This window comes from Chrysoperla carnea, chromosome 1, assembly GCF_905475395.1.
Source record: "Chrysoperla carnea chromosome 1, inChrCarn1.1, whole genome shotgun sequence".
In the NCBI taxonomy this organism is placed as follows: domain Eukaryota; kingdom Metazoa; phylum Arthropoda; class Insecta; order Neuroptera; family Chrysopidae; genus Chrysoperla; species Chrysoperla carnea.
The window spans coordinates 7165161-7192406 of NC_058337.1; the positions used below are offsets into that span (position 1 = coordinate 7165161).

The 27246-nt window shown below is 29.0% G+C and overlaps 3 protein-coding genes across 3 annotated transcripts in view; all 3 read left to right on the plus strand.

Moving 5' to 3' along the window:
* The first annotated feature begins 6710 nt into the window (after positions 1–6710).
* On the plus strand, positions 6711–11047 carry LOC123290647. Its single transcript, XM_044870905.1, has 3 exons — positions 6711–7849; positions 9225–9500; positions 10605–11047. The coding sequence occupies exons 1-3, from the start codon at positions 6733–6735 to the stop codon at positions 11045–11047; spliced, it is 1836 nt and encodes a 611-aa protein (XP_044726840.1). The 5' UTR covers positions 6711–6732.
* Positions 11048–11777: 730 nt separating this feature from the next.
* On the plus strand, positions 11778–19413 carry LOC123290668. The gene is made up of 6 exons (XM_044870929.1): positions 11778–13442; positions 14095–14746; positions 15466–16273; positions 16684–16843; positions 18279–18424; positions 19351–19413. Exons 1-6 carry the CDS (start codon positions 12392–12394, stop codon positions 19411–19413), a joined length of 2880 nt encoding a protein of 959 aa, XP_044726864.1. The 5' UTR covers positions 11778–12391.
* A 5973-nt stretch (positions 19414–25386) lies between these two features.
* Positions 25387–27246, plus strand: part of LOC123305055 (venom dipeptidyl peptidase 4) — a 50773-nt gene continuing 48913 nt past the window's right edge. The window contains exon 1 of the mRNA XM_044886660.1: positions 25387–25528. Within this exon, the coding sequence (XP_044742595.1) occupies positions 25490–25528 (39 nt within the window). The 5' untranslated portion in view covers positions 25387–25489. The remainder of the gene's footprint in view (positions 25529–27246) is intronic.

Sequence of the window (27246 nt, forward strand, 5' to 3'; positions counted from 1 at the left end):
GTAGATATGCGTTTTTGTTTACAACTGTTGATACTATAGAGCAGCTATATAGATGATATAATCACAGACAAAAGATATTAGACTAGAGTGTATCACGACAGGAATAAGATTTTAGGCTGCCGGCTATGACACATAATAATTTTGTCTAGCTTCTTTTGTATACTTAACAGACAAAATTGTTATTTTTTATTCAAACTATTTTCATTCATTTGAGAATCGTTTGGGAGGATTTGGGAATATAATTTTAAAATTTGGGAATTATTAGTTTTCCTGTAATTAATTATTCTTTTTTCAGCGTATAGTTAGCAGATAGGAAATTAAATCAACTTAATTTTTATGATATTCGAAAGGAAATCATTTGGGAATTACGATAAACATGGTTTCAGAGTTTGGAAATATATAATTAATTAATTACACATATTTTTTAGTTAATTTATAGGTTATGTTAATTCGTACACCTGAACCATTTATTGTTATTCGCTCCGTGCGTGAGTTTCGTTTCCATGGTAACGATACACTACTTTAATTATAGAATTGTATGGATGCATATATAATTGTATGGATTGCATTTAAGACTTACATTTAAAATTTAATACAGTAGAATCTCGATAAGTTAAAGTCCAAGGGAAACACAAAATATTTTAAGTTATAGAGGTTTTAAGTTATCAAGGGTCTATGTTAGGTAAAGGTTAATATAGAGGTATGTACATGTTTCTATGTACCCTAGTTAATATAGAGGTATGTACATGTTTCTATGTAGTTACTGAGGGCCTATACAGAGATTATTTATTTAAGTTATAGAGGTTGCGTATTTTAAGTTATAGAGGTTTTGGGCTCTGATGGGAAGGGAACATAGTATTTTTTGAAGTAACAGAGGTTTTTATGTTACCGAGGTTTAAGTTATCGAGATTCTACTGTATTATTGTCTCACAAATTTAAATAAATAATTATGATAATTTACATTTGAAAAATAATATTTGTTCAATTTGATTTCTTATTTTCACAATTTTTAATGCATTAAGTTTAATTAATTAGTGTTTTTCAATAATTTTAATTTGACATTTCTATAACATTACCATGTAAAGAATTGCAAATTAGTCATAACAGCCCCCTTTAACTCCACAATTTTTCACTGGAAGCGCTGGCATCGATTTTATTGTCCCTACCATGACTACGCACACAACGATCCAATATTCAAATATTACTGAATAATTTATTTTTTAATTTATGTAAATGTTAAGTTTTATTTTTCATTAAAACTGTTCTTATGCAATTGAAAATCGTTTGGGAAGATTAAGGAATATAATTTTATTATTTGGGACGGATTAGTTTTCATGTAATTAACCAGTTTTTCAAAGCGTATACTAGCAGGTCAGAAATTAAATTTTCACCATTTTTAAGTTATTTGATAATAATTTGAGATAATTTGAGACTAATCTAATTTATTTGGGAATTACATTAAACACGGTTCCATCATTTGGGACAGTATAATTAATTAATTAATTAATTAATTACATTTATTTTTATACAATGTATAAGAAATATACCAAGGTATACTAGGTTTAGTCCCAAGTTTGTAACGCTTAAAAATATTGATGCTATGAACAAAATTTTGGTATAGGTGTATATAAAATCACCTAATTAGTTCATTTCCGGTTGTCTGTGTGTCTGTCGTCACGATTACTCAAAAACGAAAAAAGATATCAAGCTGAAAAAAATTTGTATAGAATGCTGAGGACGTAAACAGTGAGGTCGAGTTCGTAAATGAGCAACATAGGCCAATTAAGTCTTAGGTCCGTAGGTCCCATCTTGTAAGCCGTTAAAGTAGAACAAAAGTTTAAATGTAAAATTAAAAATGTAAAATTATTAAGTAATTTTATAATAACCTAATTTGAAATATTAGTTCATTAAGCTAGCCAGCAAAATTTATATTGTTAAATTCCTTATATTAAATATCATAATAATTGAATTGAGGTCTAATTTGTTGTATATTTAATATTTTCACCTAAAAGTTTTAAAGACCTCGGTAAATGATCAGAATCATGCAGTAATTATACAAACTGAAACAAGAACATATACAGTAATTATTACAACTTGGAGTTCCAATTTCTACTTAATTCAATCAAACAATACAAGTGATAATTCATAAAATATATTTAAACGCATCGAATATAATATTAATTATACATAATATCAAAATTACATCAGTGTTTAATTCATTGGAATTGGTTTTCATCTTCAAGGATTTTCAAAATGTTATACTTATAAAACATTAAGATTTTGTGGTGGCAGTAAAGACCTTTTGGGCACACGACAATATTTACAATATAATGACACATCAAAAACTGTTCACTCTATCTCACTGTCACCTTCATACTCCTCTTCTGATTCATCGCTTTCTAGTGTTATCATAATTTTATCAGTGACTTCATCGACAATGTGCTCCTTCTGTATATAATCTTTCTCGGCCCGCTTGCAATGGTTACATATTTGTAACAATTCTTCTTGACCCACTTTCGAAAATTTGGTCCTTGTAAACTTCTCTACGTCGTATATTTTATACGTAGTATTATTACTAGCTACCCAATTTTTAATTACCGCCCAATTTTTTTCAATAGACCTTTTCATCGATTTGCTTTTGTTTCGGACAGTTGTCAAAAAATTATTCAACCTAAGAAAGTTAAATATATTTTATCTTTTTCTAGCAGCGCTTTTTGATAAGGATAGAAGATATAAGATATGTCTTTACTTGATTGAAAACAGTCCGAAACAAAAAAGAATCATTTTGTAAATGAAAAGCCCTATTGAGTTCAATTCTGGGTGATATGGTGGTAACCTTAAAACAATATGGCCATGGCTTGCTTCCAAGCAAAGTATCTATGTTGTATTTTACACAGTTGGGTTTATTTAAGCTAATCAAGTTGTATAACTTGACTTTCAGCATTTTATTATCATAGAATATATTTCTATCAGAGAGCCATCACTGCATGTCTTTTTTTTTAGAATTGAAATTTGGAGGCCTTTCGTCGCTTTTATTATGATACGATGCGTGTCGATTACCACGACCGAATTTTTTGGCAGGTTCGGAATTACTCCCGAAGCCATTTCGAAAAATTTTCATAATTCATATCGTCATGATAATTTCCCGTTTTTTTTTTTTCTCTGTTTGGAAAATTAATCACGCATTTGATATGAAGCCCATCTCACCACCGGCATTAACTATAATTAGTCGGCGTCCTTTTGATATTGGTTTCTTGAAACCCAAATTTGAGCCATTCGCCCATTTGAATGGAGTTGTGTGTGATGATATATATATGTTTCATAATACATACGATAGGGCGCCCTTCTTGCCTATTAGAAGTTATTTGCCTTAAAAACTGCACACGTTTTCAACTAATGTCTTCTTTTTCAATGAGAAGGCATCTGTTGTCTGCGGTTTTACGCCATTTAAACCCTAATTTTTTTTACCACTGTCCTAAATGACGTTATTTTTCCCTTAAACTCAATATCTTCTTTCAGTTTATCGAATACGGCTCTTAATGTTGGCCGACAACCATAAGTCACATTAAAATTATGAATTGTCCAACGAATTAATTCTTGGGTAAAATCGTCAGTTTTTGGTTTGTCCAATTCGCTCCGAGCGTGAATTTCGTTTCCATGACAACGATACACTACTTTAATTATAGAATTAATGGATGCATATATAATTGTGTGGATTGCATTGAAAACTTACATTTAAAATTTAATATTCTTGTTTCACAAATTTAAATAAATAATTACGATAATTAACATTTGAAAAATAATATTTGTACAATTTGATTTCTTATTTTCACAATTTTTAATGCATTAAGTTTAATTAATTAGTGTTTTTCAATCATTTTAATTTGACAGTTTCTATATCATTAACATGTAAAGAATTGCAAATTAGTCATAACAGCCCACTTTATCTCCAAAATTTTTCACTTAAAGCGCTGGCATCGATTTTATTATCCCTACCATGACTACGCACACAACGAATACTCCCTTCTTGGTCAGCAAGATACATGGCCAGCTTTAGTCATTTCACGGACAATACGATAAACAGAAGTTACAACAATACGGCAAACAGGCAAGCCTACAGCGTCAATTGTTCTTTTTAAATTATTTTTGAATTCTGGTTTTCCATCAACCTCTTTTTTTAAAGAAACTATACATTCTGTGCACAATTTCTTTTGCTTGGCTATGCAATTATTTCTTAGGAGTATGAGGGCGTCCCTACAAACAAAGAATAAATGTTTAAAAAAAATATTGAAGTGACAAAACTTAAGTTAATAGAACTAACGAATTTGTGTTTAGTTACAAATGTTTAAAACTCAAATAAAAAGAAACAATGTTTTCCATAAATCTAGCCGGCAATGGAGAATAAGTATAGAAAATGAAATTAACAATTTAGTAATCATGCACATACGACCCCACGAAATTTTGATACTCGACAGTGGAAAAATGTGTTCAATCACGCCTTTTATGAAATTTTTGGAAAATTGTATTATTTTTTTATGAATTTGAAAGTAAATAAAAATTATTAAAAATGTGAAATCAGTAAAAATTTCATGCAAAACTTGATAAAACACAATTATTTTACGTTCAATATCCTAATTTATTAACATAAATTTTTTTTTCGAAATTTATTATTATAAATGATGGCAAAAAAATTGTATATACAAAATCGCGTTAAAGTATTATATAATTATAATTTGAAAAACAAATTATTATATTATTATAATTTGAAAAACGTACTTCAATATTTTCACATGGTTCTTCCAAAGAAGTTGATGCCATATTTTCCATTTTATTTAAATATATATATTTAAAAAATAATAATATTCAAAAATTACTAGTTTTCAATACAATAAAACATAATAATCTTCTTGCAGAGAATATATCGGTAAAGTGATATAGTCTCTGCTTCTTGAGAGCACTGGATTTATCATTTGTTATCACACAAAAATTCTATATATGTATTAATGATGATGACTATCTTAAAAATGACATCAAAGAAAATCAGAGAATATATCTTTACTGATATAGTCTCTGATGACATAGATTCGGTCCAAAAAAAAGTGTTTCTGCGCCGGTGCCAGTTACTTTTGCATTAACGTAGTTCCAGCATGGTATTTGCAGTTTCTATGTTAAAGCAATGGTACAATTTTTTTTTCGACAGAATTTAACGAAAAATTAAATTTAAGAATTTAATAATGCTTACTATTAATTCCCAAAGTTTCAGAAATTTTGACCGTTTAAAATGGGAAATAATTATGCCAACGTCCCAATTTCGATCAATTTACGTCAAAATTAATATCTCGAAAGTGAAAACTAATTTCTAAATTTTTTTTTTAGAATTTTATTGTATAAACATTTTTTTCTACTTTTTCTTCAATATATAATAATATCATAAAAAATAGTTGGAGAGACCGGACATTTTACATGCTTTAAATGGGACATGACCCTCAAAATCGCGAACTTTGTCTTTAAATATCTCGCGATCTAAACGGTCAAAAATTATGAAATTTTAGGAATTCATAAATAAAGCTATTATAAACCCGAGAAAAAAAATTCGGCCAAATCTGTCGAAAAGTGATTTCATGCTGGTACTACCTTAACTCTATAAATTGTAACGGATCCATATTTAAAAAAAAAAAAAAATTATACGAAACTGCTAAAACTTTTGGAGCCGGCTGCCAGTACCTAAATAAAGTTAATTGGAAAGCGGCAAGCATTAATTTTAGTTCCCGTGATAAATTTACCAATTTTTGTACTGAATAAAACTTAAAAAGAAAGGTCCAATAAACATTGTTTTCATCATAAACAAACATGTGTTGTTAATGATGTGTCAATTTATTTTGGCTTCATGAAGCATAACCTCCATGTTTGGCTTTGTGATATTTTAGGTTAGGTATGTTAATATCATGAAGGTTATAGAGAAGGAGAACGATCGCAATAGAAAATATTGTCCCCAAAATATGGACAAAATAAGTGAGGCGCTGGGATCGCTAAATTGTATCATTAAATGCGGGCTGTTTTGCGCTAATATACTACTTATCGACGACAGCGCGGCTGGTGGCTGAAAATGAACTATAAATTCTACAAATTTTCAGGGGCAGGTGCTCTAATGCTTTAGCACGTAGCGACCGTTCTCCTTCTTTATAACCTTCATGGTTAATATTTTGAAAATTTTCTGCTTAGGGAGAATATTAAAAAACGTTATTCTAATTAATTGCTTCAGATTTCAAAGAAAATCATATGCAGTAAATTGAGTTTGACAGATTTTTGTATGTACGTGTTTATACATTAATTCAAAATATTGCCAAGCTGGGTACGAGATAAAGAGGGAAGAAGGTCTCTTTTTTCGGTCAATAAATCACTTATTGCGTTTCCTATGCTTTTACGCCTCTATATTATATTAACTCTATGAATAATACAGATTTTACATAGTTATAAAAATGGTGAACAATCTTACTCACATATATAGAGCGCTAATGTGTTATTTTATATATTACTACCAACTATTATTCTATTAAGTAAATAAATATTTTTAGATTTTGTTTACTGTCAACAACTCAAACAGCTACAAAACACAAAATTTTAAATTTAATAACATTCAAAAGCAATGTTTATAAAAATTATTAATTACGTGTTAGATATACACTTTTTACATCAAGTACTTTCTAAAAAGTTTCAAATTCAACTAGCAAAATGAATTATCCAACATCGCCGCGGAAAGAAACTAGCAGTGTGTCAAAATTAACTGTTGAATATTTAAAAAAGTTTGGTCAAAATCGAGATCTTCAACAATATTTTGTTTTATCTACACCATTAGCGAAATCTGACGAAAATTTAAATATGAATACACAACCAATGGAAACTAAAATTCCAGCGAGTATTTTAATCGGATCAAAAAAGTTACCACTTTGGAGTGATTTAAATTCAGCTTCCACAAGTCGAACGCCAGCGTGTGAATATCAAAAAACATTTGACCATGAAAATATTGATACAGGTCGATTATCTTCTGCAAGTAGTGTGATATCCGATAAACGTCTAGAATGGGACAGTGGGGCTGACGTGGGCTATGTCAATTATTATAATAGTAAACATAAAGAAAAATCTTTATCTCTTCCTGCTCTCAGTACAATAGAAAGTTCTAGAGATAATTCACTTAGTTCGAATAGCTGTGCATCGAAAAAACAGACATTTGTTGAATCAACTCCAGCACACACAACGGGGACGAACACACACAAATTTTTTCAACAAAATGAAACAGAAATTACTGCAATTCCAATTGAAAATCCCGAAGAGAATGTAACAAATAATCTTCAAAAAGATAAAAGTGTTAGTTTAGAAGATACACGTTTAAAACCAGAAAGTTCACCTAAAAAATCTTTAAGCCAAATCGATTTATCGAATATTGAAAAATCATCATCAGTTATTGAAAATATGTATATTTTTTCACCAATGTTTATCAAAACTTTAAAAGGTAATAAAAAAGATGGGGAAACTGATAAGAAATCTGATAAAATAATACAAACAACATTAGAAAAAGTATCAAAATTATCTTCGAATACTAGTGATGTAGCATTATTTGAAAGTGCATGTGATAATGATAGTTCATTTAGTAAGGGGGCTAAAACTAATCGAACGGGTGAGTTTAGTAGCAGGAATAAAACCAATTCAGGTTTACAAATACCCACCAGTAGTAGTTTTGAATATATACCAGGAAATAAATACAATTTGAGTGGTTTTGGTGCATCTTCATCAAATGAAAATCAAGCATCATCTAAAGACAATCAAAACCAAGTGAATACTTCAGATTTAGGTAAATATGCATTTTAGCAACTTTTCTTACAAAAGCTCGACTAAGAACGTCAGGTAAAAAAATCAGGGTTCGAAAATATCCGATATTTATTATAAATATCAAAATGTCGGATATTTTTGATATATATCCGATATATATCAAAATTTTGATATTTAAAAAAAACTAAAATATTTTTAAGGTTTTATTTACTTAGGCATCTCAAATCAGACAAATGAAACCAAAACATAGAATATTCTTCTAGATCAGGCAAAATCAATTAAAAATAATAAAATTTTTATAAATAAAAATCAACTTTAAAACAAAAAACAATTTTATAAATTGTTATCAGTCAATGGTCATACCTACATTTAGGCAACAAAACAATAAACATTACAAATAATAACTCTAGAGTAGAATCAGTCTTTTAATTATCAAATCAGTCATCAGTCATTTGTAATAAACTGTTAATTATCAAATAAAAAATAAAAAAAATGTCGTATCATAATTGTGCTTGGTTTGACTGCAAGGAAGATAAAGCTAGATCCGATTCCGATTCTGAATCTTACTTAAACTTACTCTTTAGTAACGAACTTTTTCTGACACGACACGATTTGAGCTTAGTATTAGTAGGTTTTAACTCTACTCCAATGCCATCAAAATTTGGGAAGAAGAAATACGGTAACAAACGCCAAAAATTACTAAATTAAATTAAATTTTTTAAAATCATTTTTGTATTGATATATATCATAAAAATTCACGTGATATATATCGGATATATAACGGATATATATCATGATATATATCCATTGATATATATCCTCGAACCCTGAAAAAAATCCAAATTAAAGCATTCTTTTACTTAGATTATGAATCCGTTGTCGAAGCTGGTGAAAAACCAATAGTTTTTCTTTAATTGAAAATAATAATCGGGTTTAACAACTCCGTTTTTCAGATATCCATCTATAACAGAGACCATCCACATCCTTATTTATTTTATTTTAAACTATTTCCAATATAGCACAATAATCTTTAAAATTTTTCACATTTGTTTATTAGGTTGTAAAAACTTCGTAAAACAAGTGAAAACAAACAATTGACTGAGTTAATTGTTGAAATACCATGTATAGACAGTGTTGATGACGCAATCGATTGTTTTTTGACGTCACGTAAATAAAAAAAGATATCCACTTTTAAATAGCCGTACACAAATAACTGATTACAACTCCACCCAATAGAGGCATGGCTAATCCGTGGATCAATAGATTTTTATTAAAGAAAAACCATTGATTATTCATCAGCTCCGACAACGGATTAAAAAAAAATGCTTAAATTTGGTTTTTACTTATCGTTCTAGAAGCTTTTTTAAAAAAAGTAGCTCAAGTCCAAATTTTATCAGATTTAGATCCAAAACTTATGGATATAAACACAAGTCGAAGTTCAAATTCATCAAATCATACTCAAGATTCTTCAGGACATTCAATCGGAAGCATTTTAATGGCTTCACAATATTCAACAGATCTTACCAAAGATTTAGAACATACAGTGAGTGCTATGAGGAATATTATTGAGGCCAAACAATACAATGAAATCGATAAAAAACGTTTAATTCGGAAAATTGTTAAGAAAATCGTGAATACACATTATGATGATGATACAGTACCTCAGTCTCCTGGTAAGTTTTGTTCCTTTTTTTTTTTACTTCGAATTGGCTGAAAGCAGAGGCGATAAAAAAAATACAGCCATTTTTACCGTTTTTATTAATGATTTTTTTCAAATAGGAGGTTGACTCTAAAAATAACATGTATACCGGAAAATATAGTAGTTTTTGAGTTGTTTCATCATCAACCATTTCCGGAAAATCGTTAAATTGAATTTTTAGGACGAAAAAATAAAAATAACTTTTGTAGATTTAGATCAATATAACTTAAATATACCATTCATTAGAGTTTTGGTCAATCGAAAAAGTGGTAAATTTTTTAGGTTATAATTATTTTAGGTTGATTAAATTTTACACTTTGGAGTAGGCCACAGGACAACTTTTGCCCCTGGCTGATTTATTTTATCTCATCTAGAACTGGGGGTATTGATCAAAATGCGTTTGAGTCTGCGCTAGGAAAATCCAAATTTGCGACTTTCTAGCTATCATTAATAAATTTTTACCACCTAAATTTTTTCCTAGGCTCAAAATTGGGCCCAAGGCAATCTCAAACGCATTTTGATCAATATTTCCGGTTCTAGATTGAATAAAATACATCGTCCTGAGGCAAAAGTTGTCCCGTGGCCTACTCTAACAAAGCGTAAAATTTGGCTAATCTAAAAAAAAATCTAACCACAAAAATTTAACACTTTTTCGAAGCCCGAATTTTTCAAAGTTAGCTCAGAATGTGAGGTATTGATCAAAACTACAATATTTTTAGGTTATATTAGCCTGAGTCTACCAAATCTATTTTGATTTTTTCCAAGAACTCCATTTTTCGGGCTGAAATCTCAATTTACCGGAAATGATTGATTTTGTCGATAGTAAAAAAAAAAATAAAATCAGGGTGAAACAGTATAAAAACCACTATCTTTCCCGGCAAACATATTATTTTTTGAGTCAACTTCCTATTCGAAAAAAATCATTCAAACACAAACGGTAACAATTCATCTCGTGGTGTCAAATGACCCAAACATTCATGATCCGCGCACAAAATAACACATTAAACAAGTACTTTCAGTCATTCGCAATTTTTTTCGAAACGGGCTTGATTTTTATTACCATGTGACTGGCTTACAGGTCCAAATCCAGCATCTCATTCATCTGAGAATGATAAAATATCTACAAATCATTCAGATAGTCCGCCAGATAATATCACTTCTCCAACAGTTTTAATATCGAAAGTGCATACAAGATATTCGAATAATGTTTCTCCTGAAATGATAAGTTCTCCGCCACTTATTGAGATGGATACATCTTTTAAATCTGACAGAATTGACGAGGAAAATGTAAATAATGATGATGATGCTGATGAAGAGGTTCCACAACAAAATTTAATTGAACAAGTGTGTTGGAAAAAAGATATTACATTTTCTGAACAATTATTTGCAGAACGTATTAAAAATTTACAAATACAACGTAAACGACATCATCGTGATCGTGATAAAAAGAAAAAACAACGTAATATATTTACCAATGTGGAAGAATTACACAAAAAATTTATGTCTAATGATTATGGTTAGTACAATCAAGTTTTTATTGATTAAAAATGTAACATTTTTTGTTCAAAACTGTTTTCCGCAAACCGTCCAGTTTAGGCAAAATTGGACTGAAAAGTTTTACCCAAAATTATTTTTTCGTTCAAAATTGTTATTTCGAAAAAACAAAATTATAAATTTTCGAATAAATCCAATAAAAGTGATTCGTTTTTCTATAAAGACCATTTTAGTTCAAATTGAATGAACAAACGCACGAAAAGCTAGATTTTTGCTATTAATTATTGTCTAAACTATTCGGTTTACGAAAATAGGTTCCAAAAAAAAAAAAAATGTTTATGTATTTATAAAGAACAACTTTCTAATTTAAAGCGTTCATCTAATGTTTGTCATTATGAATAAGAGTGAGGTTTTAATTAAATCTGAAAACTTAGATCGAATTCGATACCGGTATAAGATGTGTTCCTTTGAAACTAAAATTTTTCGTTTGAAGCTTTTTCTTCGAATAACCTTATTTATCGAGTTTCAAGCATTTAAAAGCCACCCTGTATATGGTATGAGTGTAAAGAGCGGCAAATATTATTGTTGTCCGGAGCGGCTAAATACCTAGATGGGGCCCTGGACTCCTCCCTGAGTAATCGGCAAATTTCTAAGATAAAACACTTTTTTTTCTTGATTAATACGATTCTTTAATGAATTTCATTGTATTTAGGTGGCGATACTACAATTACAAATAAACAATTATTAAAAATAAGTGAAAAAGAACGTGAAAATCAATTGAATTGGGTTAAATCAGAAATTTATTATTTAAATCAATTACGATTACTTTTAGAAGATCATTTTAATGATCAAGCATCAGCATCAGTTGTAATCAATCCAACCACTACGACTACGACTACCACCACGACTCATCAAGTGTATGCAGTGTTTTCTAATTCGATTAAAAATACATCATCATCTTCATTAAGTAGTGCAAGTTCATCAGAATCACAATCAGAAATAGGTAATATCAGACCATCATCAACTTTATCAACCTCGTCTAGTAATTATAAATCCAGTCCACCTAATCCTAAACAAAATGAAATTGATAAAATCATACAAAAGAATTATATCTTTACTGAATCATCAAATAAATCAAATAGAAGTAGAAGGGGTAGAACTGATCGAGATTTACAAAGTAAAATTATTGCAAATATTAAGGATGCACAAGCTAAAGAGATTTGGAAACTTGATCAACAGGTGCAAAGAACTGTAGCTGTTGACACAGTTGCTGCTAAAAGTAAAAATAGACGATTGAAAACTAATAAAATTACTACAGCTAATCATCAATCAATATTAGAATCAATTGAAGCAATAACAACAAATTATAACATGGCATATGCTGATTCTAATTTATGTAAAAAGTCCGAATTCTCTGGAAGAACTTTAGGTGTAGAACTTGATTTACCATCAAATCAACAGGCACAAAGTACTGTAGGTGCTGAAACACTTGTTAAAAGTAAAAATGACCGATTGAAAACCAATAAAATTACTACAACTAATCATCAAGAGTCCGAATCTTCAGGAGAACTACTGGAATTGGACTCATCAACAAAAAGTACATTTAATGATCATAAACAATCAAGGACGGCAACCAATAGTAGTCGTAGTAGTTATGAAGAAAAACATAATAAACAAAGAAATATTATGAAACATCACCCACAATTAGCAGTAAAAGTTAATCCAACTGTAGCAATTCAAACAGAAACATGCAACGAAAATGTGCAAAAAAATAATGTCGACTGTTTTTCTAAAGAAATACAAGAAAATAAAAGTCAAGTAGAAGAAAATCTTGTTTGTTCTAACTCTAAGAAACATAAACAAAGACCTCCACATTTGATTGGTGATAACACAAACATGATCATACAACATTGCAACGAAAATCTGAAAAAGAATTGTATCGACTGTTATTCTAAAGAAATACTGGAAAACAAAGGTCAAGTAGAAGAAAATTTTGTTTGTTCTAATTCTAAGAAGCATAAACAAAGACCTCCACATGTGATTGGTGATAACACAAATATGATCGTACAACATTGCAGGAATAGTTCAACACAAACATCATATCAGAAAATAACTGATAATAATAGTAACGCTAGCAGTAGCAGTGAACAATACCCTTGTAAATGTTGTAAAAGTGTAAAAGTAAATCAAGCCACACAAACTTATTGTAAAAGTAGTAGTAGCAGTAAAAATAAATATTCAAATGAAGAGGCTAAGAACACAACAAAACATAAACACAAAACGAAAAATCAATTGACTTCTTTAACTTTAAATACTAATAGTTCATCTTACAACTCGTCACCATCATCTGGACATGCGCCTGCACCTGTACCTCAACAACCAACAAACTTAAACTATAAACATTGTACATGCAGTCAACAAGGTTAGTACAGTAAATACGTCAGATTTAAAAAAAAATTATACCATCCGATATTTCAACAGGATAATAAGAGAAAAAAATAGAAATTATTAAGAAAACACACTTTGGAAAAAATCGGTGTGTAGGAAGTTATTTAGAAAAAAATCGGAAAGATGACAAATACGGTAAAGGCATTTTGATAAATAACAATAAAATAAAGTTCCTAAACTAAAATCCCGACGATTACAAAAGCACGCCCTTAAAAGTATGAAAACAAGAAAATATTTAAAACTGAAATTGTTATGATAAGTAAAATCGCTATTATAGTCGGGGGAGCTCTAAAATTAAACAGTTTTCAACAGGACGGAAAAGAAATCCCCCGGGTGTAATGACGATTTTACTTACCATTGAAATTTCGCGTTAACACATTTTGTGGCCGTCAGAGCTTTTGATCAGAACGATCCAAAGAACCTTTTAGGGTGAGTTAGAAAAAGTTTCACAGAAAGTCATTTTCTTCCTATCTCTTATTGCGAGGTCCTTTCGGATTTTTTAAAACAACTTCCCACCCTCCGATTTTCTCCAAAGTATGTTTTCTTAATTATGAATATTTTTATCTTAATTATCCCGTTGAAAACCGAACATTTAAAAATTTTTTTAACTCTTTTGATTGTACTAGGTGTACACAGTAAGAATTCAATTAACCAGCCAACATCACCATCACTTTATTTACCCTTAAAATCATCCACTACGGAAAGTCAACAAAATTCTTCACGTCAATTTAGTAAAACTTCATCATTCGCTTCACCTGAAATTGTTCCTGAATCTGGTACTAATTCTATTGAATTCATAAAAAATACTCATAAACCTCCTTCAGTACCTGTAGCTCAAAAATTTATAAGTAATTATAAATCACGTGAATCATCGTCTAACTCAAAAGAAAGACAGTACGCGCATGATACAAATTTAATAAATTATAAAACTTGGCCTTCACATTTAGAATCAATGAAGAAAGTATTGGATATGGATAAATTTGTACCAAGTTCAGATCGTATCGTACAACAAAATACAAATAATTTAAAATTCACAAGAAAACCTTCAAGAAGAACATCAAAAGATTCTGAATATGAACATAATGTAGAAAAGTATTCATCTGATTCCACTGATAAATCAATTGATATCATGGATAAATATTTAACAATGACCAAGAAATGTTCATGTAAACAAGTTGAAGACCCTTTACCAGTACCTTCACCTTCACAGTTAGATGTACGTAATGATCCTTCTTGTTATTCTACATCTAATTATAACACACAACTACCAGACACCAGGTAATCAAGAAAATTGACTCTCACTTATTTTTCCATCCCTAAATTTATAAGATAGTTTAGTCAATTTATAAGATGTTGTTGTTGGATTTGGAATGATGTCTAGAAAAATATGCGGGAAGCGTTTTTCATAATATAAAAAATTGCAAAAGTTATAAACAATTAGAAGATTAAAGAGAAGGAAATTTCCAATAAAACTCCCCACTCCCGGAAATTTATCACCATTATTTATTTTCCCTCATTTTCAAGCTTATTATGTCTAGGTTTGACGAAAAATATACTCACGGTCTAAAAATGAACCGCTTTGGAAAAAACACACTAGACAAATAATTTGAACGAAAAAATATCATTTAAATAAGTTTATTAGGCAAACATGTTAGTTTTTACAGATGCTCTTTTAAATATTTTGTTCTTTTAAATATTTGTTAGTTTTCCATATGTAGCCAACTTAGCTAGACATCCTGTATATGAATTAGCAAAAGAAAATCTACCTCAAAAAATTGTAAGACAACCGGAAGTTTTTTTATTATTTATCGAAAACGAATGGACACGATAGAATTTTGCAAAGGGTTTTACAATGTGGCGTCCATGTGTAATTATTTTCATTATTAAATAGTAAATTTTATTATTTCTGGTGCATGGGTCACGCTATTTTTTTATAAATTTAGGGTTGGACCAAAAAAAAAATTGATTATCTGATGTATAGAATTTGTTTCTGATAGGTCTCAAAATTCAAGAGGATTGTGTGAAGATTTATCAAAAGAATCTCATGGTTTTAAGGATTCTCCAGCTGCATCCTCATCTCATCATATTTATTCAAATCATTCATCAATACATTATTATAGTAGAAGGACATCATCTGAAATAATAACAGCAGAAGATGTTGCTGAGCAAAACATAACAACAAAACATGACGATGACGATGACGATGAAGGTGAATATGAAGAAGAACAATTACATTTAAGATCATCTACATCTGCTGAATGTATGTATGATCATTCTAAATGTAATTGTATAGGAACAGCTTCATCACAACTACATTTACATAAAAGAATACAACAGATGTTAAATCGTTGTACAACTTGTTCAGAACAACAGCAACAACAACAAACATCTAGTTGTTATAATAAACCACAAATAAAATATTGTAGTGATTGTTATTGTCAATGTTTATTATATTTTAATTCTAATCAACAACAACAAAGTTTATTATGTAATTCATGTAAATTAAAACAACAACAACAACAACAATTTGGTGGTGGTACTCGTCGTCGAAATCATAATTCAATAGCATACTTTTTAAGAATTGAATCACGTGATGATTTAATACTTGAAGAAGAAGCAACAAACTGTAATCAACAAAATAAATCAACAACAATTGAACAAGTTAAAATTTACATACCAAAGTTGATCAAGAATAATAGTGGTCATCTTATATCGAATAAAAATCAGAATCATCATCATAATCATGTTAAATATGTAGAAGAAATTGGATTCAATCACAATGAAAAATCATTTCAATCATTACAGGTACAAAATTAATACTAATCACATTCAATCAATTCATCAAGATTTGTCTCTTACATATTTTTATACCCTGTATATATGAAATATATCAAGGTATATTAAGTTTATTCCCAAGTTTGTAACTAGAACTTTCATTTCCAGTTGTCTGTATAGAGATAATACATATAGAGAAAGCAAGGGATGTGCTAGCCTATGATGCATAGAGATTTTGTGTCTGCTATTATATTTGTATTATTTTTTTGTATGTAATGGACAAGGACACAGGGGAACTCACTGGCGTTCTATATGTATATAAACTCTTTGCGATAGATGGATTTGGAAGTATGTGAGGTTATAAGTCTTACAGTTATGATGCTTTGAATATGATTGTTGTTATAACTGAGTTTATTTTATGTGATACGTTTATTTTCTAGGAATATTTATCTAAAAATAAACCAGAATTTATTGATGCCGCAGCTGATAGACAGCAATATCTGAAAGAAATATCTGAAAAACGACATAAGCATACTAACACTAACAGTAACATGAACACTAGAAAAAATCATACTGCGGAAACAAATTATAAATCTAAAAGTAAGTATAACATTAAATCTTGAGTCTAGACCAGCTGAGTCTATTCATTAGTCTTTATTAGTCTACACTAGATCAAATATTCGATTGTAATTTTCTCATAAATACTCCACTGCAAAGAAGTTGCGCACTGTTTTTTAATTAAATTTTTTTAATCAAATTTTTGTTTTTTCAAATACAGTTTTTGATGAATAAACCAGTCCTTCCAGGTCAAAATCAGCAAAAACTGAAATGAGGTCCAAATTTTTGAGGTTTTTCTTATTTTTTGGCATGATCCGGTCGTTTGCCGAGATCGAAAACTTGGATTTATCATTGGGTTTACATTGCAAAAAACAATTCAAAAAAACAAACATACCTGACATTTGATGCTTCGTTCAACCCCTTTTCATGTTTAATTTGATTGAATCAGAATTGAGTTATACATTCGCGTTCGGTTGTAAAAACTCTAGTTTTAATAGAGATATTTGAAAAAGTAAATAACAGATTCTTAAACTAGAACAAATTTGCAAAGGTTTTTATAGGATCGATAGTTTCGGAGATACAGCTTTTCAAAGTTTGTCTATTTTTTCAAGTTACACGATTTATGAAAAATTTCATCATACATTCAGGTTCGGTTGCAATAACTTAAGTTTTAATAAAGATATTTGAAAAAATAGTTTTAAACTTGAACAAACTTTCAATTTTTTTATATATAATTATGTGGAATTTTCTTTTGCTAAGAGCTTGCTTTCGGCTCATAAACTAATGGTGGACCGGAAAAATGATAAAACTTAAAACTTACAATCGCACTAGCTTCGTTGGTATTGCATAAAACGTATTTTTATTTTCATAACATTAAAATATAGACTCATACCTTTAAAATGAATAGCTTAAAGTACAAAAATATTATTTATTGGCCAATCTACGAACGTTTCAAACCAAGCGCTGCGCGCAGACCTTGTGGATTATCAGTTTTGTTTACAATGTTAATCATATCTCTATTGGTCGTATCAAGACGAATAAAAAAAAGAAACATTTGTTTTTTTCATTTAGAATGAAATGGTACAAAATTTTGTTTAGCCAAATTTTCAATAGTTTAGGAGCTATGGCTGTATAAACAATTAATTTGTTTATAACAGGTTTCCCCCCACTTTGAGCGATGAGGAAGTTAAAATTTCGGATTCAAAGGATCAAAATACGTCGAAATACACTCCTTGCTCGGTGGAACCTATAAATGCAAACGAAACCCACTCAACTCCTACACTAAATCAAATGACCCCTTGATCATGATTTTCGGAGAACTAAATTGGGGGTTAGTCCCAAAATAGTGCTTGTTGGCTAGATTATAAAGATCTTTATAAATTTTTACCAAAGATTGTACTCTATTTTAACTTCTATTATTTAACTACTCAATAATGGACTGAACACTTTAATTAATTAATTGTTGATTTACTTTTAGAAACCAAAATATTTTCATCGAGAAAAATGAAAGAAATTACATACAGAAAATATCGAACATTACCTGAGGTTCAACAAAAAATGTATAATATGAAATTATTTCGTCAACGACGTGCAAATCGTTTGATGATGGAATTGTTTAATAAGGTTTTTAATTTAAAATAATTCATTTTAATCATACAGGGTGCTAACGGTGCAGAACCAGAACGATCCAGTCTGCAGAACCAGGCATAATAGAAATTTGAAAATTGGTATTTCACCATAACTGTGTCACAAATCTGAAAATATTTTAGGGGGATTTATCCCAAGCAGTTATGGTGTAATACCAATTTTCAGATTTCTATTATGCCTGGTTCTCCAGGAACTTCTAATTGGCGGTCATCGTGGGGCACTCTGTATAGATAGACCATGGACACTAAATAAAGAAGATCGAACTCCATGTAAACAAATGACTGCCACAAATAAGATATCAGTCAATTTAGATCCTAAAAGGTAAGAGATAGAATAACGCTTTCAATTAGGAACTTGATCCTAAAAAAACATTTTTTATTAAAAATTTTTTTTTTCGAAAATCGTTAGGTTTCGGAGGGAATGCGACTTAAAAATATGTCATTATTGCATTTAATGAAAAGAAAATACTGTAGCTTTAGAAAAATGTTTAAGACAAAAGTTGTGAAGGGCAATAAAAATCATTCGCTTGTGTTAATAACTTTTAATCTCAAATAAAATTTCAAGATCATTTGAAGATCAAGGTTAATTCACGTTGAACTTAAAATTTCAAGTCGAAATCGTGGACACAGGCGAATGAACTTGACAACTTTTGAGTAAAGCATTTTTCTGTATCCAACGTGTTTTCTTTCAATTAGATGCAATAATAACTAATTTTTATTCTATCTCTTACCTTTTAGGATTTGAATCTTTAGAAGAATTGACTAATAAAGCAACCCCTAGAACTAGGTCCAATCTGATGTCCCCCATCAAACTGTGCAACTTTTGTTTCTAGTTATTTTTTGATTGGTTAATTATAAAGCGAGCTATTTAATTTTAAATATATATTGATTGTTTGATTTCAGAAACTTCAACAAAAGGTTCATAAAGGAGAATTGGATTTATCATTAACTAAAACATTATTATAATAAATGAGTGTTATTATTTTGGTGTAGTTGTAATTGTAGGTCTGTTACAGTTACAGAATACTCTTTTGTTTTGTTTTTGTTTATTAACATTATTTTTGATAATATTTTATATTAATAAAAAATAAAAAATAAATCGTTAATCATTAATAATACCTATAATAATAATAATCCAATTAATGTATGAAACGTTGTTATAGGAGGAAACAAGTCAACAAACAGCGTTTTATGTTTGCGAAATACCGAAAAAATACACAAAAGTAAAAAAAAAAAACGGTTTTTAGCGATAAAAAAAAGTTGATGTCCAATACAAAAAAATTTTAGATCTCAAAAAACATAAAACAAGTGTTTACAAAATTTAAAAAAACCCCTGACTAATTTTCGGGTACGGAACCCTAAACTCGTACTTGAAACGTACCTAAGAACACTCTCCATTAAATTATCTTTCAAACGAAACAAAATAAATCAAACTCCGTGCATCTGTTGAGGCACTACGATGCCATAGACAAACACACATAGCGGTTAAACTTTGAACACCCCCTTCTTTTGGGGGTTAAACATGAGCGAAAACAGTCGTTTTTACATTTGCAAAAAATTTTGAAAATTTTTTGAAATATCGCTTTTTTCGAAAAACGACAATATTTTGTATTTTGCATTTTTAATAACCAATTCAAATTTACTTCGAAAACAATGTAAAGTGTCATGGCGTCTTGAATGATATCACGACTTGACATACAATCATTTTTGTGTATGCATATTTAAGCAGTTCTAATCAACTAACCTGCTTCGTTTTATTAAAATGTAATGTTGTTTACGTTGCGTTTGTTGTGGCATGACGTAATACTTTCTGATTGGTGTTTGATATCACGTGACTGAATATCTAGTTTTCCTATTTTATACAAATAATAATAATCCCTATTTTTTATGAAAAATAGTTTAGTGTTTTATATTCTACATATCATAATTAATCATTAGAAACTTTTATCAAATCGATTTATTCTTAGTGAGCAAAATTCATTAATTTTTATTGAAGATATCATTTGATTCAAATCGTGATTTAAAACTAGATTTAAATAAAATGGTTGATTCATGCCAACCCTGCAGACTACTCTCAACAAATTTATTACAATGGCAAATTTTCTATATACAGGCTGCGTCTAGCTAAGGTGGCTACAAATGGAAAACTTTTTTAATATAAGCTTTTTATAAAGAATAAATTTTTTTCGTAAACCTTATAATAAAAAAGTTTTCCATTTGTAGCCAACTTAGCTAGGCACCCTGTATATGGTATATAAATAAAATTATTCGTAAAATTTTGTTTTTTTTTCCTCTTTCGAATAAAATTGGTTTAGCATGTTCGAACTTGACCAAAAATCTGCGAAACCAAGATTAAGTAAATGCTTTGCTGTTAATTGTTAAGCAAGAGTTTTTGTTTTTTTTGTTTGAGGCATGATTGACATTCAATTGTTAATTTGTCGAACTCGCGCTTAACAAGTAACAACAAAACACTTACTTAATGTTTGCCTGACATAATTTTGGTCAAGTATGAATATGCCAGACCAATTTTATTCGAAAGAGGAATAAAAAACAAAATTTTTACGTATAATTTTGCTGTGGGACATTATGGTTACATGGAACTAGAAGGTGAGGTATCTAGTAAATTTAATTTGTTGCACAATTTTTGATTTCCCCTCTCAAGCAGCAAACAAATTATAACGTGCGATAAGGAACATAGTTTCAAAAATGTATAGATTTTCTTTGTACATTTATTACCAAAAAAAAAAAAAAAGAAGATAGTATCTGCTTCAATAATTATATATGCAAAGACAACGACTGATTAACATTTAAAAAAAAAAAACATTTAGTTAAATACTGAATACTGCAACCGATTACAAATAATTAGGTACTTCCTTATTTATTTATTTGAAACTTATACATGACTAAATACTCATTTAAACTTATCATTATTATTATCTTTTCATTTTTATTATCTTAAGGATGTATGAGCATAACGATCAATTAATTTCAGGTAAACAAATTTAAAAAAATATATGTTATCAATTTTGATATAGTACAATTAAAGTAAATATCTAAAAGGAAAAAATTAATGCATCTTTGAAATTTTATTTATTAGTTGTTTATTATGGTGTAAACAATTTGTGAAAAAATCGACCTTTTAGGAGCGTACCTAACCCTCTTTTAGGGGGTAGTTGGGGGTTGTAATCAGTTTTTTACAAATTACTAAAAAACTATGCATCAAAAGCTTTCTAGCTTCAAAGTTGGCGGAGATATGTCAATTTTAATTCAAAAAAAATAAAAATTTCCATCTTGTTAGCCCTTATACAGATAGAACAAAAGTTTAAATGTAAAAGTTATTCCTTATAAAAATTTTTTCAAGTTTTATTTGAATTGTTTTTTCGTAAACATTAATGTTTACCCGTAAGAGCGCGCAACTTAAGTAAAAATTTTGGTGTCCTTTTTCTCCAAAACTAGTAGCTTTGTGAAACATTCTAGAAAAAATAATTCCAGAAAATACTTGCTAAAATTTTGAAATTTTCGAAATTTTTGAAAGTATTTTGGAGACGCCCTCGCGGGTAAAAAGGTATGTTTAGTTTTTACTTTCACATTTATAATATATATATATATATATATTTGCGTGAAAGCTAGCTCATATATCAGAATAACACATGAGCTATAATTTATAAAGATACATTTAAAAAAAAATTAAATTAAATTTATTCTGACATTTTAATGCTCCATCTATGATAATCATTTTAAACCATAAATTATTTATAGTATTATTAATTAGTACTATTAATTTGTGATAGTAAATGTCAAACAATTCATGGCCTTCTCAATGAATCATGGCTATTTTATACTTTAAAAAATTGAAAATTGTACAAATATTTCAGTTGTGTAAAACAATCCCTTCAAGTGTTATGGAAGGGGAATGAGTGAGATCAATAGAGGTGGAGGCTATAAAGCAGTGGTTTTTACTTTTAAGCCCAGTGAAGCGGATGGGTGAAGGGTTAAATATTAATGACTACTCAAAATTCATTTCTGAATTCTGAGTGAGTTCCATATATAAAATATTTAAAAGAAAAAAGAAACTTACAAATACGTGAGGTATATCTAACTTAAAGTCAACGATATATTTTTTTAAAAATTAACACAATTCTGCTCTAATCCTGGTAAATTATATTTTCTGGCTGTATATAAAGTACTCATCACTATATCCGTATCAATTTTTATTTCATCGGAATATATGTATATTAATAATGCCATAAATGCAGCCGGTTTAATGTCAGGTATGATAACATTTTTAGATTTTGTTGCTAATGGACCAAAAAACATCGCTTCGAAGACAGTACTCCTAGCAGCCAAAATAATTTTATGCGCTGAAAATTGTTGTCGTTCAGTTTCCTTTCCAACTAAGAAATTAATATCGGTATATTTGAGTCAAAAGTAATTTAAAATGTTCCTCTATTGTTTTTATTGGTGCTTGACAATGAGATATAATTTCACCATTCGGATACTTTTTTGGATCTGTTGATGTATTACATGAACTATCGCTTGTTGAAGCCATCTCGAACTATATTTAATTATTAAAAAATAAAATATAAAACTTTATAAAACAAAATATTATTTCATAATTTATTATCACTTACATTTATACAATGAAGTTGTTATGACGAATATTTATATAGGTATGTATGACTAATATAATTATTCTAAGTAGTCAAAAATTCATTTCAAAACTAAAACGTTATAAATAAGAGGGTATTGGTATATGATTCACACAATCAACAAACTAAAGCACACATGCAATTATAAGAGACTTTTAATGCTAAGGATTTTAATGCTAAAAGGCTCTATCTAGCCATAGAAAAAAGAACTATTATCAGAATGCCCATAGATACTAAATCTAACGGAAATGTTTGTTTTCTTGAAAAATCTTGATCATAAGCATAATATGCTTATGATATATGCGTATAGTTTATTATATATTATAATAAAAGTTATTGTAACAATTTTTATTAACACAAATTTTATTAAAGAATTATATAAAACATGCATTTAAAAACACACACAACTATAAAATTAAAAGTATACAAAGTTAAAAGTTCAAAATGTAAATAAAAAAATTATAAAATTAGGTACAAAATTACAAAAAAACTCTGTGATTTTTTCGTAAACTTCTTTGTTTTCGAGATATTAACAGTTTAATGTTTGGAAAAACTCCAAAAAAGCCATTTTAAAAGCTGAAAAACGGGGCTCACAATTACATTTTTGAGCTTACGAAAATTATAAAATAATGTTTGAACATCCTTTATGAAGTTCTGAAGAGTAATTACAGATTCTGTAATTCTAAAGCCTCAACTTTTAATTCTTTAAAGATGTTATAATTCTTATTAATAAATAATAACAGTGTGTAATACTGAAATATTTAGTATCTCTGTTTTACTCATTGTTAATAATGGGCATTAAAATTCTTCTTAAGAATTGAAAATTGAGCCTCTAGAATGAAGTAACCTGTATTAGTCTTCAGATTTCTATTAAAGGATGTTCAAACATTATTTTAGAATTTTGATAAGCTTAAAAATATAATTGTGAGCCCCGTTTTTCAGCTTTTAAAATGGCTTTTTTTTAGAGTGTTTTCAAACATTAAACTGTTAATATCTCGAAAACAAAGAAGTTTACGAAAAAATCACAAAGAGCATTTTTGAGAGTAACTTTTACTTGATTAAAAAAAATGTCATTTAACTGTTTCTGTGGAGTGGAGGGGGGGGGAGAAAAATGTCATTTAACTGTTTCTTAATCGAATGTCGAAAATTGCATTCAAATCCGACTTACGGCTAAAATTTTTCGAACTTTATTCCTTCATTTCTTCGTCTATTAGTATTTCATAAAAAACAAGTGAAAACAAACAATTGACTAAGTTAATTGTTGAAATGCCATGCATAAATACTGTTGATTACTCTATTTGCACATACATATACAATTTATATAATACATACTATACAGTTTACGCCTAATTTGCACCCTCACGGGTAAACAGTGATGTTTACGAAAAAATGTTTCAAACAAAAGTTGTTAAGTTTTTTATATTTAAACTCAAGATGGATCCTACGGACCCAAGACCCAATTGACCTATGATGCTCATTTACCAACTCGACCTCACTTTTTACGTTCTGAGTACGCTGTAAAAATTTCAGCTTGATATCTTTTTTCGTTTTTGAGTTATCGTGTCCACAAACGGACGGACGGACAACCGCAAGTGGACTAATTAGGTGATTTTATGAACACCTATACTAAAATTTTGTTCATAGCATCAATATTTTTAAGCGTTACAAACTTGGGACTAAACTTAGTGTACCTTGCATATTACATATATCCATGGTATAAAAACAGACGAAATAAGAAAAAGGAAAAGTACTATACAAAAATTTTTTTTTTAAATCAAGTTTATCAGAATCACGTTTTTAATTTTTTTTTTGTTATTAAAATAACATTTCAAATAATAATATAATTTTATATTGCAGTCACCGTGATGTCACGATCAACAGATAGATAGGTACTTATACTTACTTATACTTACTGAACATCATAAACTTTAATACTTATTTTAATAAAATGAAAGTTCTTTTAGAAATTGAATGAATATTCTTAACCACACAACAACTTAAAAGTAACAGTCGTTTTTGATTGCAATTTATATAATGTCAAATAATTGCACATTCTTCCATCGTTGCTCTTTTAACTAAATAAAAATGGTTTTTCATAATTATCTTATATTCTTTATTTAGTGAATATTTTGATTAAAATTTAAATTAAAAAAAAAACTGTATGTGTATGTGTGTGTGTGTGTGTGTTTGTTAAGTTTTAATGTTTTATTATTATGATGAAGCATTGGTTGAATATTAATAATTATATACGTGGAATATTTAAAAATAATGATAAAAATAAGAATGATAATACAAACATTGCATATCAATTACTAAACCAAAATGATGAACAACAACAACGTGAACGATACAATAATCAACATACAACTGTAATTAATGATGACGTCATTGAAATGTCAAGTCAAGAAAGTTTATATATTGTTGAAGAAGTGGTATGTATTGTTTATATCTTAGATCATATATTTTAAATAGATAAGCCCAGTGTATACCAAGTATACCATGTGTGTTTGTACCATCTAAGCATATACATATCTGTAGTATGACAGAATACATCCGTTTAGTAATGCATCTAAGCGAGAGGTATTATATACATGTATTGAACATTAGTTGGAAGACGCTTGGAGAGTGAGACTTTTTAGTTACAGATAACTAGTAAGTATGCAACAAAACTCCCACTCTCTGCATGCATACAACAGAAGATCTGTCGTACCGTATCTGTAGTCTTTACAAAACATGTATATAATACCTCTCGCTTAGATGCATTACTAAACGGATGTATTCTGTCATACTACAGATTATGTATATGCCTAGATGGTACAAACACACATGGTATATATTTTGGCGTCACAGAGTAGATTAACAAAGATGAAAATACAATATTCAAACAGCGGACGGAGAAACACCATTTTGGAGGCCTGGTATTCAATGCGCATGATCGTATAACCGGAATCAGCTGCTTCAATGATGTGTTTATATTTCAAATTCACATGTGCTTAAAATAAATAAATAAAATTTTATTTTGTTTTAACGTTCAAACGAGTAATATTGTTAAATAATTTTGTGGCAATTCTATGAAAAAAAATTTTTTTAAATGGTAAAATGGTAATTTGTTCAAAATATACTGTTTTAACTTGATTTAAAAGTGGTGTATAATCTTATTTTAAATACGCGCCAGGATATTATGTTGTATATTAAGACATGCGTATTATGACCAGGCCTCGACATTTACTATCCTTGTCAATCTACTTTGAGACGTGGTTCTCACTCTGTTGGCAATTCCAGTAGTGAATTTTCAAAGGTATGTATTGTTTATATGTACTGGCTGGTGTTATAATATTTATGTTTACTTATTTATAAATGTTTTATAAATAAGTACCTGTAATATTTAAATATTTTTATTTTTATTTTAAAATGTTTATCTTTTTAGCGAATTTACTCCACAACCAAAATGATCTATTGATTTTGTAATAATTTTGCTAAAATTCCATCGTTGTCCATCGATGTACTATTACAATATCTTTGGATGTTACTCATCTCATGGAGTAACTATACCTTTCACAAAGGTGGGGGAAACTTCCATTAACGCATAAAAGTGTTAACTCATAAAATATAAGAAAATAAAAATATTTACCTGTAATATTTTAATATAGTAAACGTACCTTTTTATACCATGCATATATGTAATATGCAAGGTATACTAAGTTTAGTCCCAAGTTTGTAACGCTTAAAAATATTAATGCTACCAACAAAATTTTGTCATAGGTGTTCATAAAATTACCTAATTAGACCATTTCCGGTTATCTGTCCGTCTGTCTGTGAACACGATAACTCAAAAACGAAAAGAGATATCAGGTTGAAATTTTTATAGCGTACCTACTAAGGACGTAAAAAGTGAGGTCGTGTTCGTAAATGTCCATACGACCCATCTTGTAAACCGTTAGAGATAGAGCAAAAATTTTAATATAAAAAATGTTCCTTATCAAAAAATAAACAACTTTTGTTGGAAACATTTTTTTTGTTAACATCACTGTTTACCTGTGAGGTTGCAAATTAGGCGTTAATTTTATAGTATGAATTATATGGGAATATCAGTTATGTATGTGTGACATGTGTGTATGTGTATATATGATAGAATAATCAACACTGTCTA

Excerpts from the sequence above, each read along its gene's own strand:
- LOC123290647 (XM_044870905.1), top strand. The coding sequence starts at position 6,733 with ATGAATTATCCAACATCGCCGCGGAAAGAAACTAGCAGTGTGTCAAAA. Across the intron at positions 7,850-9,224 it reads AGTGAATACTTCAGATTTAG|ATTTAGATCCAAAACTTATG; the intron begins GTAAATATGCAT and ends AAATTTTATCAG. Across the intron at positions 9,501-10,604 it reads TACAGTACCTCAGTCTCCTG|GTCCAAATCCAGCATCTCAT; the intron begins GTAAGTTTTGTT and ends ACTGGCTTACAG.
- LOC123290668 (XM_044870929.1), top strand. The coding sequence starts at position 12,392 with ATGGCATATGCTGATTCTAATTTATGTAAAAAGTCCGAATTCTCTGGA. Across the intron at positions 13,443-14,094 it reads TTGTACATGCAGTCAACAAG|GTGTACACAGTAAGAATTCA; the intron begins GTTAGTACAGTA and ends TGATTGTACTAG. Across the intron at positions 18,425-19,350 it reads TGATGGAATTGTTTAATAAG|AAACTTCAACAAAAGGTTCA; the intron begins GTTTTTAATTTA and ends GTTTGATTTCAG.